The sequence below is a fragment of the Stegostoma tigrinum genome, chromosome 20 (genome assembly GCF_030684315.1).
Source record: "Stegostoma tigrinum isolate sSteTig4 chromosome 20, sSteTig4.hap1, whole genome shotgun sequence".
Lineage (NCBI taxonomy): Eukaryota > Metazoa > Chordata > Chondrichthyes > Orectolobiformes > Stegostomatidae > Stegostoma > Stegostoma tigrinum.
The window spans coordinates 10,756,446-10,775,076 of NC_081373.1; the positions used below are offsets into that span (position 1 = coordinate 10,756,446).

The 18,631-nt window shown below is 45.6% G+C and overlaps 1 protein-coding gene across 3 annotated transcripts in view; it reads left to right on the top strand.

Moving 5' to 3' along the window:
• Positions 1-18,631, top strand: part of crtac1b (cartilage acidic protein 1b) — a 281,745-nt gene that overhangs the window by 159,905 nt on the left and 103,209 nt on the right. For 2 of the 3 annotated variants that reach the window (XM_048550806.2, XM_048550807.2), the window contains exon 6: positions 5,964-6,098. The exons of the other annotated variant lie outside the window; for it this stretch is intronic. In XM_048550806.2, coding sequence (XP_048406763.2) covers positions 5,964-6,098 — 135 coding nt within the window. The remainder of the gene's footprint in view (positions 1-5,963; positions 6,099-18,631) is intronic. 3 annotated transcript variants of the gene reach the window in all.

Genomic DNA, 18,631 nt, shown 5'->3' on the forward strand with positions numbered 1-18,631 from the left:
CATTTTGAAAATCTTAACTGAAGTAGCCTGCCTTTCTGAAAGGATTCTTGTCTCTCCTTTAAATCTACACCCTCTTTTCACTAACTTATCCTTATCAAACCCCGTTTTCATGTTAAACAGTTCTTAAACCTGTCCTGCTCTAAGGAGATCAAACTTAGATTCTACATGGTCTTCTCCCTCCAGCAAGCCCTCCATGGTCCCAAAGGTGCTTCCTCATGACAGAGTGAGACACTCCTACTGTTGAGGGTCGCCATGCTTTGGGTGAGGGAAGGCTGAATAAGGAGAGTCCTTCATGATAACCTCAGCTGTCATGGGAATTGAACCCACACTGTTGGTAGATTTCTGCTGTCCGGCTAACTAGTTCCCTTTTCCAATACCCGACTAATAAATCTCCACTACATTCACGTCAACACCGTGATTTCCCTTGCAAAGTCAGAGAGGCATGCAGCATGGAAGCAGATGCTTCGGTCCAACTGGTCTATGCCGACCATAATTCCAAACTAAATTAGTCCTACCTGCCCGCTCCTGGCCCATATCCCTCCAAACCCTTCCTATGCATGTATTCATCCAAATGTCTTTTACATGTTGTATCTGTACCCACATCCACTACTTCCTCTGGAAGTTCATTCCACACATGAGCCATCCTCTATGTAAATAAAAATGTCCCTCATGTATTTTTTAAAAATCTTTCTCCCCTCACCTTAAAAATAAGCCGGATAGTCTTGAGTGCCCCCACCCTGGGGAAAAGACACCTGCCGTTCACCTTATCTATATCCTTCATGGTTTTATAGATCTCTGTAAGGTGACCTCTCAACCTCCTACGCTTCAGTGGAAAAAGTCCCAGCCTATCTAGCCTCTAGCTATAACATAAAAACTCAATAACTACCTAGAATTAGATATTCTCAATAAGTGTGCCATCATCTTCTGGGCAATAGTATGCTTTTGAAATCTAAGCCTTTATTTAGGGAACTTTGCACGGCTCCCTCATTCTGTATTTGACAATCTTCAGGACTTGCTGTCTTCAAGGAATTAATTTGAAATTCTGTTTAAGGAATTCTTTTCTGTACCATAATTTTGGGCAATGACTATCTTATCAATGACTATCTTCTGTCATAATTTCTCCATAAGTTACTGTGCGTCTTCATTACTGTTAATTCTCATTGCAAATGCAGTTCTCTCTTGCCCTATTCATTCAGGATACCCTTACATGAAAGGAACAGATTTGTTAATTCTGTAAGAACATGTTGTTTTGCTCACAAGGCATAGACTCAGAGCTGCTCCATTAGCACACGGGGGTCAATAGGGACTCTTATGGTGCAGTAATAGTATCCTTACCTCTAGGGCAGGAGGTCTGTCCTCAAGCCCAACCTGTACCAGAGGTGTGGCTGGACAGGCTGGTTAAGCGTATGTAAAGGGACCAACAGTGGGTCTGTTAGTTGACGGCGGGGGGGGGGGGGGGGGGGGGCGCGGGGGGGGGGGGGGGGGCGCGGGGGGGGGGGGGGCGCGGGGTTGGTGGTTGGCTCCATCAGTTGGACAGCTGATCTGTGCTGCTAACAGTACGGGTTCAATTCCCCCATTAGCTGAGGTTACCCTGAAGGACTGCCCTTCTCAACCCCACCCCTCACCTGAAACATAGTGACCCCCAGGTTAAGCCACCACCAGTTTTCTCTCGAATGAGAGAGCAGCCCTATGATCTTGGAAAACTAAGGCAACTTTACCCAAAGATCACAAACGTTAACCTTCTCCTTGTTGTCTCTTCATTTTGGCAAGGCCTTTTCAGGAGTACTACGTCCAGTTCTGGTCGCCCAGTTATAGGAAGGATGTTATTAAACTGGAGAGGGTTCAGAAAAGATTTACCAGAATATTGCCTGGAATGGAAGGTAGTTATAAGGGGAGACTGGACAGGCTGGGATGTTTTTCACTGAAGTGAAGGAGACTGAGGGCTGACATTATAAAGTTTTATAAATTCAGGAGGGGCATAGATAAGGTGAATGGTGGGTGCTTCTTCCCTAGCATGGGGGATTTCAAGACTAAGGTATATGTTTCAGGCAAGAGGAGAAAGATTTAAATAGGGCCTGAGAGGCAACTTTTTTACACAGAGGTTCGTTTGTGGATAAACTTTCAAAGGAAGTGATGGTTTCAGATACAGTTACAATATTCAAAAGGCATTTGGATAAGTATAAGAATGAAAAAGATTTGGAGGGATATGGGCCAACTCAGGCAGGTTAAGGTTGATATCATGGTTGGTATGGGCTGGTTGGACTGAAGGGCCTGTTTCTGTGGTGCGTGACTCTATGACTCTGCGTGCACCTCCAGTGAGTAAACTTCTGCAAACAATCCATGATATTTTGTCATTCTCTGCCAACTAAATCTTGACCCATGCTGGCATTTGGGGAATTAAGGCACAGTTTGTTCAGGCCTGATCACCATTCACTTAGAGCCAAGGATGATTTGTGTCTGAATTTCAACTGCCCACCTTAGCTCCGTATCCCAGGACGACTTCAACAATCTCGGTCTTCAATTGATGTTCAGCTTCTGGAACCTTCTGGGGAAAATTTTCCTTTTTTTTTGATACTTGTATGAGAACGTGCTGCCTGATTTAGTTTCCTGTGATGCTTGGTTTAAAAGGGGCAGAAAAGGTGAGGAGTTTAGGGCATTTAAAAAAGAACTTCAGTTCATGCTGCTCAACCATAGCAGTGTGCTGCACCTCAAGACCATGAGATGTAGGAGCACAATTAGGCCATTTGGCTTATTGAGTGTGCTCTGTCATTTGGTCATGGCTACTGTGTTTCACGGCCATGTCCTGCTGCCTTCTCCCGATAAACCACCATGAGCTTTGGGCCTTCGTTGAAATTTACCAGCAAAAGGGCATTTTGAGGTGTACAGCTGAGCAGGAGGCCATTAAGTCTATTGTAGCTCTGCAGACTCTTAGCTGAAGCAAACCGGAATTAATCCCACTCTGACCTGAAAGCCCAGGATCTCATTCTGCCTCAAATCTTCAGGCAATTTTCCCAACAAACAAATATAGCGGAATGCTGCGGAGACCAAGTCATTGAGTATATTTAAGATAGAGATAGATTCTTAATTAGTAAGGGCATCAAAGATTATTAGGAGAAGGTGGGAGAATGGGAATGAGAAACATATCGATCGTATTGAATGGTGGAGTAGATGCAGTGGGCTGAATGGCCTAATTCTGCTCCTATATTTTATGGTCTTCTAGAAATGCAATTCTAGCTTCAATATGAACTCTGTTTCTCTCTGTGCACATGACCATCAGCTGCCTGGTATTTTCAGCGTTATCCCTATTTATTCCAAAATCCGATTCCCAGGCAGCGATGCACTCAGTCATACGTCTTATCACCCATTTGTAATGTGCCCCAAAATGCTATTTTCTAAAAGAAATTTAATGTGAATTTGATTTAATTAACATGCTTTCACCATCTCTGTGCAGAACTTGTTCTATAGAGTGGGCTACTCTGTGAGGATTGGTTGGGCAGGCTAGGTTTGTTTCCTTTGAAGTTTCGTAGAGCAAAGGATGATGATGAAAATGTATAAGATCCTGAGTGGTTTTGACAGGTCACGTGGAATGTTGCCTCTTGTGTGTTACCCCAGGAATTGGGGGTGCTGTTTTAAGGTTAGGGATGCCTTTTAGCATGGAGATGAGGGGAAAATTCTTCTCTCCAAGGGATTGTGCACGTTTTGAACCCTCTGCCTGTCACTGGAGGAGGGGTCATTGAATATTTTCGAGGTGGAAGTAATTAGATTCTTGATAGGCAGGGTAGTCAGTGGTTTTCAAGGATAGATGAGAATGTGGAATTTGAAAAATGAACAGATCAGCCACGATCTCATTGAATGGTAGAATGCTGATGGCCTACTTCTACTCTTAATTGATGGTTAGATCAAGAACATAGAACAGTACAGCACAGTACAAGCCGTTCGGCCCATGATGTTGTGCCGATCTATTATCATACTCTAAGATCAAACTAACCTGCCTACCCTTCATTTTACTATCATCGTTATGCCTATCCAAGTGTCGCTTAACAGCCCCTAAAGTACCTGATTCCACTACCACTGCCAGCAGCACATTCCACACGACCAACACACTCTGTGTAAAGAACATACCTCTGACATCTCCCCATGCCTTCCTCCAGTCACCTTAAAATTATGTCTCCTTGTGATAATCATTTCTGACGTGGGAAAAAAAAGTCTCTGGCTCTCCACTCTATCTATGCTTTTCATCATCCTGTACACCTCTATCATGTCACCTCTCACCCTTCTTTACTCCAATGAGAGAAATCCTAGCTCCCTCCACCTATCATCATAAGATCTGCCCTCCAGTCGAGGGAACATCCTGATAAATCTCCTTTGCACCCTCTCTAAATCTTTCGCATCCTTCCTATAATGAGGAGACTAGAACTGAACACAATATTCCAAGTGTGGTCTAACCAGAGTTTTATAGAGCTGCAGCATAACCTTACAGCTCTTAAACTCAATTCCCCTGCCAATGAAAGCCAACACACCATATGGCTTCTTTACAAACCCATCTACTTGGGTAGCAACTTTGAGGAATCTATGGACGTGGACCCCTAGATCCCTCTGTTTCTCCACATTGCCGAGAATCCTGCCATTAGCCCTGTATTCTGCATTCAAATTTGACCTTCCAAAATGAATCACTTCACACTTTTCTGGGTTGAATTCCATCTGCTGCTTCTTTGCCCAGCTGTGCATCCTGCCAATGTCCCGTTGCAACATACAACAGTCCCCCACACTATCCATAACTCCACCACCCTTTGTGTCATCGGCAAATTTACTAACCCACCTTTCCACTTCCTCATCCAAGTTATTTATAAAGATCACCAAGAGCAAAGGTCCTAGAACAGATCCCTGTGGAACACCACTGGTCACCAAGCTCCAGGCTGAATACTTTCCATCTACTTTCACCCTCTGTCTTCTATTGGACAGCCAATTCTGTATCCAGACAGCCAAATTTCCCTGAATCCCATGCCTCCTTACTTTCTGTCTTCTTAATTTAGTGCCCTCCAACATCGTCCAATAGGGGCAGCACAACACCTCGGTAGCACTGTTGCCTCACAGCACCAGGGACCAAGGTTCGACTCCACCCTCAGGCAACTGTCTGTGTGGAGTTTGCACATTCTCCCTGTGTCTGTGTGGGCTTCCTCTGGATTCACCGGTTCCCTCCCACAGTACAAAGATGTGCAGGGTAGGGTGGGTTGGCTGTGCTAAATTACCCATAGTGCCCAGCGATGTGCAGCCGAGGTACATTAGACTTGGGAAATGCAGGGATGAGGTGGGGGTGTGGATGCTCTTCAGAGGGTCAGTGTGGACTCAAGGGGCTGAATGGCCTGCTTCTCCTCTGTAGGGATTCTATGAATGTCCCCTCGAGTGCAGGACATGCCCACAAGCTGTGAACATCTAATAAACTGTATTTAGTTTTCTGCCACTGCAGTTACAGCAGTTGTTTCTTTCTCTATATATAAACTGTTGACACCCCCAACCGGTTGCGACATTCTTGATGTAGAAACAGTTATATATTCAGTCAGAGACAGACAGAATTAGAACTACACCAGCTGTTCAACATGGATTCTTTATCATCCCATTTTAGCAGACTCCCTCTGCTGGTACATGTATGTATGATGGCCTCCAGTGGACAAAATGCACAACACCACTATTACTGAGAGATAGTAGGAACTGCCGATGCTGGAGTCAGAGATAACGCAGTGTGGAGCTGGAGGAACACAGCAGGCCAGGCAGCATCAGAGGAGCAGGAAGGCTGATGCTTCGGGTCGGGACCCTTTACAGAAATTTGAAGAAGGGTCTTGACTCAAAACGTCAGCTTTCCTGCTCTTCTGATGCTGACTGGCCTGCTGTGTTCCTCCAGCTCCACACTGTGTTACCACTACTACTGCCTATGTTTTATCTCTCCCCTTCTTCCTCCATCCCAGGTGGCCGTGGAGTTGTGGTCGGGCCTATCGTCAGCTCCAGCAGCTCCGATATATTCTGCGACAATGAGAATGGGCCGAACTTCCTCTTTAAGAACAACGGAGATGGTACTTTCACTGATATAGCAGCCCAGGCTGGTAAGTGAATGGGCAGGATGAAACAGAAAGAGTTCATTTGTAAAAAGAGCGCAAGCCTAAATTGCGTTCAAGGCAGGACGATGTCAGCACAAAGTCTGGGTTGACACTCCCAGTGCCAACCAGAGGATTGCTGCACTGTTGCAGGTGCTGACCTTTTGAGGAAATGTTAAACATCTGCCCTCTCAAGTGATCACACACAAAGCAAGAGCAACGATTTTTTCTACAGTGTCCTGGCCAGTAACTTTTCCTCAAAGCACAGCAGATTATCTGGTCACTATCTCATTGCTGTTTGTGGGAGCTTACTGTGCGTAAATTGATTCCCTGTATCTTTCATTATGGCGAGCACATTTCGGGTCATTTGCTGTAAGGTGCTTTGACATATCCGAAGGTCAGAAAGGTGCTATGGGAATGCAATTTTTCGCTTTCCTTTGCTAACAATTGTAGGTAGGAGGAAAAACAACACTATTTATCAAAATTAAACGGAGAGATTATGACTGATTAAATTGGATTTGCAGAGTGGACATGACATTGGGACTATTCTGGGATCTGAAGTGGAGAAAGGACCCCCAAACTTAGGAGCGTAATACAAGTTTTTTGAAGCAGACCTGCTACTCTCGATGACACAGGAATGATGCTGAGCAGGATGAGCCTAGCCCCTGCTCCTCCTGTGCACATCACATGTCCCAGGGGCTTCTTGATATAGCCAGGAGGCATCCCTTGGTCATGAGATCATAGCTGCTGAAATTCTGCCTCATTCCACCAGTTTCTAGAGATTTTCCTCATCACCTTGTCTCAGAGACGTTGGAACATATCTCTGGGGCAGGCAGGACTCAAACCCAGGTCTCCTGGCTCAGAGGTAGGGACACTACCATACCTACCGCATGGCCAACAACCACGCCCACCCCTGACTCTCTGAAGAACTGCCCAGACCTGAAACGTCAGCCTTCCTGCTCCTCTGATGCTGCTCAGCCTGCTGTGTTCGTCCAGCTCAACATCATGTTATCTCAGATTCTCCAGCATCGGCAGTTCCTACTATCTCCAAACAACTTTTTTTTTCTGGTTTCTGCAGGAAACTTTTATGAAATCATTTACATTCTCAGGGAATAATGTGAGAAAAATGAATGCACCGCTGACAGAGTTGGTTGTCAGTTTCCCTGGCAACTAAAGTTGTTGCCCTTGAGAGGTTAGATTTTCCCTGTATTTTTCCCAAGCAAGTTACCCATGTGTGTGTGTGTTTTTTTTTAACAAACAATGTGTGATGAGCTGCCTTACCCTAGATGTGAGTTACATTGCTTGGCCGTCTGCCCAGCTGGACTGTTTTGTTGTACCTGAACCCACACTGTGTGGCTGTTTTACAATAACTTGTACACGTATTAATTAGTTACACAGGTTTGTTCAAACACTTCATGAAGGCAAGGACTTTATTTAAGTGCCATTTCTACCCCTTTGGTCTGACTGCGGCCAGCTGAGGCATTTTTCTCTCTTGCCAACTATCTCCAAAATTGGCACCAATCTCCAAATAGTTTTTTTGCTCCCTCACCTGGGAAGATGGATCCCAAATATTCCCAGTGTTGGTAAGCAGTGAGAGTAATAGACCGTGTAGCATGGAAATATAAAGCATTGTAGAAATGTAAATGTCAGAAAATGTCATCATTTCTGCCTCAGGGTGATTCTGTTCAAGCCAGATGGTAAGTGTGAAAAAAGGTGTTGCAGAGTCTCTGGAGCTATGTGCACAGAGGATGTCAGAACCTTCTGCAATCATTCCCCTGGCATCGCTGTGTAATTTTATAAGAATCTTCAAATTCCACACTTGGTTCCTATTCAGTGTGGAGGTGGTAGTGCGTTGGTAATGTCATTGGGCTATCACAGACTGATGTTCTGTGATCGAGGATTCAAATCTCACCATGACAGATGCTAGCATTTGAATTCAGTGAAAAAAAGTCCTGGAATTAAAAGCTAATTGAATGATGATTGTGTAACCACTGTTGTTTGCTGGGGGGAGAAAAAATTGAACAAGTCAGACCAAAGGATCTGTTTCCATGCTGTACAGCTCCACGACTCTATAGCGGAATATGGGCCAAATACTGGCAGATGGGACTAGATTAGTTTAAGGTATCTGGTCGGCATGAAGGAGTTGGTACAAACTGTCTGTTTCCATGCTGTACAGTTGTCTGAATCTATCTGGTTTACTTTAGAGAAGGAAATATATTTTTATTTACTGATGGGATGTGGGCATCACTGGCTGGGCCCAGCATTTATTGCCCGTCCCTAGTTGCCCTGTGAAGGTGATGGTGAGCTGTTTCTTGAACCGCTGCAGTCCACCTGCTGTGGGTTAACCCACAATGCCCTTAGGGAGGGAATTCCAGGATTTTGACCCCGCGACAGTGAAGGAACGGCGATATATTTCCAAGGGTGAGTGGCCTGGAGGGGAACTTGCAGGGGGTGGTGCTCCCATGTATCTGCTGTCCTTGTCCTTCCAGATGGAAGTGGTTGTGGGTTTGGAAGGTGCTGTCCGAGAACCTTTCGTGAATTTCTGCAGCGCATCTTGTAGGGTACACACTGCTCCTACTGAACATCAGTGATGGAGGGAGTGGATGCTTGTAGATGTAATGCCAATCAAGTGGGGGCTGTTTTGTCCTGGATGGTGTCAAGCTTCTACAGTATTGTTGGAGCTACACCCTTCCAGGCAAGTGGGGAATATTCCATCACACTCCTGACTTATGCCTTGTAGACGGTAGACAGGTTTTGGGACTCAGGAGGTAAGTTTCTCCCATTGTATTCCTAGCCTCTGACCTGCTCTTGAAATGTTTGTGTTGATGTGGCAAGTCAAGCTGAGTTTCTGATCAATTGTAATGATCTGGCCCATGGTCTACCATCCATACCTAGTCTGACCCAAGCAGCAAATGAAATTCTTAATTTCTCTCTGAAATGGCAGAGAGAGCTGTTCAGTTTCTCACCCATCGAGGCATGAGCAATAAGCGTTGGCATTCCCAGAGATGCTCATGCCCCATTCAAGAACAAATAATGTGAGAGCCAAGTGTAGATGCAAAGGCGGCCTTTTGCTTGTCCTCTCTGAGTCACATGGTGAGACACGTCCTCTTAATAGAAGAATGGTCACTGGATTTGTGACTCAGCACAATACGGGGATAGCCCCACATAGTGGGCTCTGCAGGAATTGCCTGCAAAGCTGAAACGTGCAATCGGCAATTATCCAGCCTTTGGAATCTTTCAAAAAGGTTTGAGTTAGCACAGAGACTTAGTTACCTGATTATTCAGCGCAGGAAGTGCTAGAGAGAATGAAACCTATTTTAACACTTGTTAAATTATAAAGCTGTCTTTCCCCTTTATAGTATCAGAGATAATGGGAACTGCAGATGCTGGAGAATCCAAGATAACAAAGTGTGAAGCTCGATGAACACAGCAGGCCAAGCAGCATCTCAGGAACACAAAAGCTGACGTTTCGGGCCTAGACCCTTCATCAGAGAGGGGGATGGGGTGAGGGTTCTGGAATAAATAGGGAGAGAGGGGGAGGTGGACCGAAGATGGAGAGAAAAGAAGATAGGTGGAGAGGAGAGTATAGGTGGGGAGGTAGGGAGGGGATAGGTCAGTCCAGGGAAGATAGACAGGTCAAGGAGGTGGGATGAGGTTAGTAGGTAGGAGATGGAGGTGCGGCTTGGGGTGGGAGGAAGGGATGGGTGAGAGGAAGAACAGGTTAGGGAGGCAGATACAGGCTGGGCTGGTTTTGGGATGCAGTGGGGGGAGGGGGGAAGAGCTGGGCTGGTTTTGGGATGCGGTGGGGGAAGGGGAGATTTTGAAGCTGGTGAAGTCCACATTGATACCATTGGGCTGCAGGGTTCCCAAGCGGAATATGAGGTGCTGTTCCTGCAACCTTCGGGTGGCATCATTGTGGCACTGCAGGAGGCCCATGATGGACATGTCGTCTGAGGAATGGGAGGGGGAGTTGAAATGGTTCGTGACTGGGAGGTGCAGTTGTTTATTGCGAACCGAGCGGAGGTGTTCTGCAAAGCAGTCCCCAAGCCTCCGCTTGGTTTCCCGAATGTAAAGGAAGCCACACCAGGTACAATGGATACAGTATACCACATTGGCAGATGTGCTCCTCTGCTTAATATGGAAAGTAATCTTGGGGCCTGGGATAGGGGTGAGGGAGGAGGTGTGGGGGCAGGTGTAGCACTTCCTGTGGTTGCAGGGGAAGGCGCCAGGTGTGGTGGGGTTGGAGGGCAGTGTGGAGCGAACAAGGGAGTCACGGAGAGAGTGGTCTCTCCGGAAAGCAAACCTCCATCTCCTACCTACTAACCTCATCCCGCCTCCTTGACCTGTCCGTCTTCTCTGGACTGACCTATCCCCTCCCTACCTCCCCACCTATACTCTCCTCTCCACCTATCTTCTTTTCTCTCCATCTTCGGTCCGTGCCCCCCTCTCTCGCTATTTATTCCAGAACCCTCACCCCACCCCCCTCTCTGATGAAGGGTCTAGGCCCGAGACGTCAGCTTTTGTGCTCCTGAGATGCTGCTTGGCCTGCTGTGTTCATCCAGCTTCACACTTTGTTATCTCCCCTTTATAGAGTCATCACTGACCCTTTGATCAGATGAATAGCTGACCTCCAACCCCCTCACCTCTCATCCCTGGCCCCAATACCCTACACACCCAATTATCGACCCCTCACCCAACTTTGACTTGCCTATGACTTACTCTGGCCCCTGCCACGCCAAATCCTCCTTGACCCAACACCCCTCCTCCGACTCAATCTCCAGATCCCGTGGTTTCATTACCCTGCAACACCACCCACTCCCCCATAACCAATCTGTGACCCCTACCACCCGAATCCCACAGATCAAACACTCCACTCCCCAACTCAACCAGTCTTAACAATGCCCCCCATCTCACTACCCCACTGTGACTCCCTAACCAACCCCCACCTCTCTCAGAATGCCAGGAGAACCGCACACTTCATGTTGCACCTTCAGATAGGATCTGTAGCTGGCTTTTTGGTTTATGTGTGAACATAATCACAGAATCCCACAGTATGGGAGCCAACTATTTGGCCCATCAAATCCGCACCAACCCTCTGAAGAGCACCCTACCCAGCCCCACTCCCCTCTCACCCCTATGTTTCCCATTGCCAATCCACCCAACCTGCACATCTGTGCACTGTGGCAGGAAACCAGAGCACCTGAAGGAGACCCACGCAGACACAGGGAGAACGTGCCAACTCCCCGCAGACAGTCGCCCGAGGACAGAATCAAACCCAGGCCTCTGGTGTTGGGAGGGGGCAGTGCTAACCCCTGAGCCACCGTGCATAGGAGTATACAAGACTATGAAAGACGTTGACAATACCCCTGGCCCGTCTCAGTACAGACTTCACCCAAAGCAATTCGCTGAGCTGAGAGCCTGGAATTTACGCTGGAGCTGGTGTGAAAGAAATAATTATTCAGTGCTGGTTGTATGTGACTCATTGCAATTTACATTGGCAAATGTCACCCCCAAACTGCAGCGTAACGGTGCAGATTTGCAACTCCCACATTAGCACTCACTGTGGGGATCGACAAACATGTCGCAGAAACAATTGCCGTCTTTCCCTGACAGTGAAGAGCACTATGAAGCATTCAGAAAGAAAGTGCATGAATTCTTGAATCTATAAGGTTACCACAAGGAAGCAGTGGTGACATTGGGGAATCAAAGGATTAGAGATTGAAAGAATTTAATATATATTAAATACAATATATATAATATAATATTTAATAATATATACTAATATATATAGCCCATTTGCTAGCTTTGAACAAATGTTTTTTCCATTCAGACTCACACTGTTCTTTCTCTTCATGTCTCTCCATGCTTTATTATTACTGCAGCTGTTATTGTTCCCCAAAGTTCCTTCCTTTGTTCCTCTTCCTGTCTGAATGGGGAGACACTCTCTGGATAGATTGAAGAAGTTGGGACTGTTGTCCTCGGAGAGAAGCAGGCTGAGAGATTATTTGATAGAGGTTTTCAAAATCGTGAGCGGCTGCACAGAGTAGGTGGGGGTGAAGCTGTTCCTGCTCATAAAAGAAAGAAATGACTAAGAGGGCATAGATTTAATGTGTTGTGCAAACAAAACAAAATGACATGGAAGTGTTTTCACACTGTGAGCCGTTAGAGTCCAGAATGCATTGCCTGGAAATGAGTTGGGAATGAGTCCAACTGAGGCATTCAGGAGGGGATTGGATGATTATTTGGATAGATGTGGGGTAAAGACAGGAGATTGGCACCAGGGGAGGGAACTGGAACACGCACGATGCTCCAAACGGCCTCCTTGTACACCATTGTCGACTCTGTGAAAACAAAGGCCCCATGTGTTGTTTGGCCTCAGCGAATCATCGCTCGGCTGAAATTGGGACTTGCTGAGCTGTCGGATAGAGAAGGATGGTTGTAGACCGCCAGGATCTCATTGTCAGGAAAGACTAATCAGTCTGAGGCTCTCTTCTTTCAAAAGGCGAACGCTGAGGGATGACCTTCTAAATGTCTTTAAGTTTACACGGGTTTCTGAAAGGACAAATTTAGAGATGTTCCCTCTTGCAAGGTAGAAGCGAAGGGATTGTAAATGCAATCGAGCCACGATAAGAAATACGGTGCAAGTTCGCTTTAGCCAGAAGAGTGAATGGAATTCACTGCCTCAAGAAATCGTAGAAAGTAAACAGCACAGATGTACTTAGTGGTGATAAATACTTGAAGGAGAAAGGAGTGCAGGTGAGGTGCAGGAGGCTCTTATGTGTCTGTGCTGTAGACTCTATGCGACTTCATGTCATTTCCTGCTCAAACTCAGCTTCCCACAGGATGAAGGGTCTAGGCCCGAAACGTCAGCTTTTGTGCTCCTGAGATGCTGCTTGGCCTGCTGTGTTCATCCAGCCTCACATTTTATTATCTTGGATTCTCCAGCATCTGCAGTTCCCATTATCACTTCCCACAGGACAGTATTGTTTAGCATCCCCTGGTCCCTCTCGGTTTTCCTTTTGCCTCATAGTGTTTCAAAACTCAAAACCTGCTTCGCTGCTAATTCCTGACCCACCTCATAATCTCTCCTGCTCATTTTGATCGAGAATTATTTTTTAATTTTTAATTAATTTAAAGTGAGCACCATTGGTTAGAACAGCATTTATTGCCCATCCCAAGTGCCCAGAGCACAGTTAAGAGTCAACCTCATTGCTGTGGGTCTGGAGTTACATGTAGATCAGACAAGGAAGGTAGTTTTCTTCCCTAAAGGGCATCAGTGAGCCAAATAGGTTTTTCCAATAAAAAGCAGCAGTGAATTTGTGACCATCAATACACTTTTCATTCCAGATTTTTTGATTGAATCCAAACTTCACCATCTGCTGTGGCAGGATTCAAACTCGCGTCCCCAGAGCATTACCTGGGTCTCTGGGTAGGCCATTGCCTCCCCTCATATCCTGAGCCGAGAAACTCGCACTTTCATTTAGAACTGAGACACCTCATTTCTGCATTTTTATTAATTCTAAACTTAGTTCCAAGTACATTGTGAAAGACAGTAGGAGGGAACCTGCAACATCTTCTGCAAGACAGATTGACATTCCAGCCTGGTGTGCAGTGTTCCTTTCGAGAAACATCAGCAGTGAAATCAAGCACTGTCAGTTCAGCTCGTGGATGCAGACTGGCCTGACTGAGAGAGACCATCCATTGCTGTAAAGTGAACAACAGGACCTTAGTGCCTTAATCACCTGGCTTCAAGCCAACAGCCCAGCTATATCTCACTGCGAGTCACCCACTTACTACAAAGCAATTTCATCACCACATCCCCCTCATGGGCTTTCATTAAGTGGAGAAACAGAGTGAAGGGTGGTATTGCTCCCTCTGACCTTTGCTTGACATGATTTGTGTACCAATCAGCCAGTGGGTTTTGCACAGAGCAGATGCCTGATTTTTGCTTTACTATTCTTTAATCACATTTCAACACTTCATTAGTGGCCATCTGTTACTGCTTATTCCCTAAAAAACACTGGGATTCTTTTTTGCATGATGTTCAACAGCCTTTTATTCCCCTCTTCCCTATACTGATAGCAGTGCAGCATGTAATTATAGCCTTGAAGAATGCAGGGAGGGAATTATACATTTCAGGAAGCCCCAACACAGTTTTCTGTGGCAGAAAATGAGCTCAGTTCAGGGATTTTTCCACAGCGCTGCCAAACTCCCTGAATATTAGGCCCTGTTTAGGCTGTGATTTAAAGACCATTAACCCGTAGGGGTTATGATAGAGGAATGGCACCCCAAGTTACGTTGAGATGATGATCCTGCACTGTTGCAGAAGGCTGCAGGACAAGCAAATTTATTCTGGAGGGAGATCTCAATAACCAAGAGGTCCCCAGTTTTGTATAAACTAGGCCAGCGTTAGGGAGTCTGAGGGTTCTTCAACCCAAAAAGGTGTTTAAAATGCACAAAGGTTGTGAAGGGATCGATACAGAGAATGTGGTGTGTGGGGAGTGAGGGAGGGGTTTTGGAATCCAGAACTGGGAGGATGAAGCTTAAAATTAGAATCAGGTATGAAGGAGGGAAGCACTCTTTTTGGTAAAGGGTTGGAGAAATCAGGAATATTCTCCCAGCCCCAGAGATTCTGGTCCTGGGAGTTAGTTGAATTTTTCTGAGACTGTGTTATGATCTCAGTTGAGAGAATCCCAAAGTGTGTGTATTTGCCAAGAGAATGAATCATAGATTCATAGAAATCATAGAATCTCTACAGTGTGGAAACAGGCCTTTCGACCCAACAATTCCACACCGAAACTCAGAGCATCCCACCTAGACCCAGCCCCTATAACCCACCTCATCTAAACACCCCTGAACACTATAGGCAATTTAGCATGGCCAATCCACATGAAGTCACAAGGTTCAAAGACTAAATCACCAAAAAAAACCAAGGGCCAGAAATATCCATAACTAATCATTTAAGATCATACAGTTATGTCAAAGATATTAAAAGTACAATAACACAAGTTAACTTTCTAAACTGACATTTTTAACTCAAGTTTCCTTCTTTAATATATGACTGAAGGTAAAGCTGCCATTAGAGAGAGAGAGAGAGAGAGAGAGAGACAATTGGCAGTGAGTCACCACACCTCAGGTGAGGGGAGGTGTTGAGAAGTAGGGATCTTCATGATAATCTCAGAGGTAATGGGAACTGCAGATACTGGAGAATCCGAGATAACAAAGTGTGGGGCTGGATGAACACAGCAGGCCAAGCAGCATCTTAGGAGCACAAAAGCTGATGTTTCGGGCCAAGACCCCTCATCAGAAAACCTCAGGTTGGTCCGGAGGGTAACTTCTTCAGCCTAGGCATCCTGGAAGAGGCTTCGCAGTGAAGGTTAAAATTGTGATCACAGACAATGGGAACTGCAGATGCTGGAGAATCCAAGATAACAAAGTGTGGAGCTGGATGAACACAGCAGGCCAAGCAGCATCTCAGGAGCACAAAAGCTGACGTTTCAGACCTAGACCCTTCATCAGAAACGGGTCTAGGCCGAAACGTCAACAGTTCATGATTACCTCAGCTTGCTTGAGAATTGAACCCATGCTATTGGAATCAAACTGTATTGTAAACCAGCTATCCATTCAACTGAGCTAACTGACATTGTGAGAAAGATGGATTCTTGATTATTACAAGGGTTTAGGGTTATAGGGAAGGTACAAGAATGTAGGTAGGAGGAATGTCAGATCAGCCAGGATCCTGTTTAATGACGGAGCCGGCTCGAGGGGCCTACTTCTGTTTCTATTTCTTACGGCCTTCTGCTCTAATGATCTCTTTCCCTGCAGATATCCCCTGAATAGCTACTTGCTATTTGACTTGGTTGGCCTTTGTTAAAGCTTGAGACTTGTCTTTGAACATGTCAAAGTCATCTTGATGTTTTCAGTGTATGACACAATGACCTGTTGTGTGGAATTGACTTCTCCCAGAAAGAGTGACCCACCATCTATTCTGGCTGAGGTTTCAATGTCCTTGAATTTGTTTTGAAATTCTGAGACCACTTCCTTGCATAATTGAAGATCTCTTTCTAACTCCACATTTTTCAGCATGTCAGATTCTGCAGTCACCTTATGAAATGAGACTTTTCCCCAGGGCAGGATTGACTGCCACGAGGGGTCATAGTTTTAAGGTGTTAGGAGGAAGGTGTAGAGGAGACGTCAGAGGGAGGTTCTTCACCCAGAGAGTTGTGAGTGCATGGAATACTTTACCAGTGGTAGTCGTGGAAGCGGAGTCATTAGTGACATTTAAGCGACTGCTGGACATGCACATGGACAGCAGTGAATTGAGGGGAATGTAGGTTAGGCTATTTTATTTTTGGATTAGGATTATTCCATGGCCCAACATCATGGGCCGAAGGGCCTGTACTGTGCTGTACTTTTCTATGTTCTATGAAATGTAGGAATTTTTGGAATTCCATTGACTTTCATAACAAACTGCACTGGCATAATGTTACTTTCATGCTCACCAGCAGAGAGCTGACTCTAAACCCACTGAACCTTTCTAAATCATGCACCTGTCTAAACATCTTCTAAATTTAACTCTAGCTGCATCCACTGATTCCTCTGGCAGTTCATTCCACACACGACCCACCCTCTGTGTAAAGAGGTTGCCTAACAGGTCCCTTCAAAAACTTTCTCCTCTCATCTTAAAAATATGCCCCCTAGTTTTGAACTGCCCCCACCCTCGGGAAAAGACCTTTGCTATTCTGTGCCCCTCATGATTTTCTACACTTCTATATGGTCACCCCTCAACCTCCTCTTTTCCAGAGAAAAAAGTCTCAGCCAATTCAGCCGCTCCTCATAAATCAAACCGTCCCTTCCCAGCAACGTCCTGGTAAATCTTTTCTGAACCCTCTCCAATTTAATGATATCCTTCCCATAGCAGGGTGACCAGAACTGCACAACATACTCCTGAAGAGGCCTCACCAACATCCTGTACAACCTCAACATGACATCCCAACTCCCAAACTTGAAGATCTGAGAAATAAGGCAAGCGTGCTAGATGCCTTCTTAACCACCCTGTCTCCCTGTGATGCAACTTCGAGCGAACTATGTACCTGAACCCCTAGGTGTCACTGTTCGACAACACTACTGTCTTATCAATAACTGTAGAAGTCCTTCCCCTGTCTGTTTTACCAAAATGTAGCAGCTCAGATTGATACCCAGAAGTGAATTACAGACTGGAATCCAATCAAGGGGTTTGGGGTGGTTTATATATGGAACAACAGATACCTGGAATGAGTTACAGACTGAAATTTAACGGAGGATTTCAGGGTGGTTTATACATAGAATATCAGATACCCGTGAGTGAGTTACAGACTGGAATCTAATGAACAGATGATTTAGATATAAAGAATAAGATGTACCAACCACTTGCTACTTTCCTTGTTGTTGTTTCCTGAGCTTTCTTGTATTTTTCTTTTGCTCCTGGAGACAGGAATGACCCATCAAGTTCAAACGACTGGGGACAAAAGGGTTGTGAAAATCTTTTGTATTCTTGACTGGTTGTGTGCAGGCCCTGAGTTAGCCTCATAAAATCGACCTTATAAAGGCCAATTGAGATAACAAAAGAGGCGGAGTTGGAAGAAAAGGGAGAAGGACACATTTGGTAGTTTGTCTTCAGTCTTTTGTAAGTTTAATAAAGGTGCCGTAAAGTTGCTATTGTAACGTAAACAGCTCCTGCAATAAAATGTTATAGTTTGTGTCAGTGTCCTAGTGTGGCAATGTAAGTTATGTGTAAAAGCGTCATTGAGGGAGACTTTCGTTTACAATTTTGTTATCGGGCTGATTGGAAATGAAAGTTCTCCCTGGCTGCTGCCTGGAAGGGCTTCCAAATGAAAGGCATTCATACAGGAGATGAGATCTTTGTCAGTGGAGCTACAAGTCACAACCATAAACCTCCTACAGACGCTGGAGAATTACTGGAGAAACTCAACAGGCCCAACAGTATCTATGGAGAGCGAATCAGAGTTCATGTTTCGAGTCTATATGACTCAAAGGCTCTAGGCCCGAAACATCAGCTTTCCTGCTCCTCTGATGCTGCTTGGCCTGCTGTGTTCATCCAGCTCGACACCTTGTTATCTCAAATTCTCCACCATCTGCAGTTCCTACTATCTCTGTTATGACCGACTGTTCTTCAGAAACTTCCTGTTGCTGGGTCTTGAGTTAGCAAATGCTAAGAACTAGGTGGAGCCTCAGGAGAATGGTACAGTCATTGAATCCTGACAGTGTGGAAGCAGGCTATTTGACTCATTGAGTCAAGGCAAACATTTTGTACTGAGGAGATGAGGAGAAATATCTTCACTGAGGGTTGTGACACTTTGGGATTCAGAGACTGCCCAGTCATTGAGTGTATCGAAGGTTGAGATTGGGTAGAGGAGTGGGCACTAAGGGACACTAAGGTTTGAGGCGAGCTGGTTAGAAGGTCCACCACAGTTCACTAAGCACTTAGGCCTCACCCCTAACCCCTTTTTTGAAAAAAAATCATGCATAGGATGTGGGGGTCA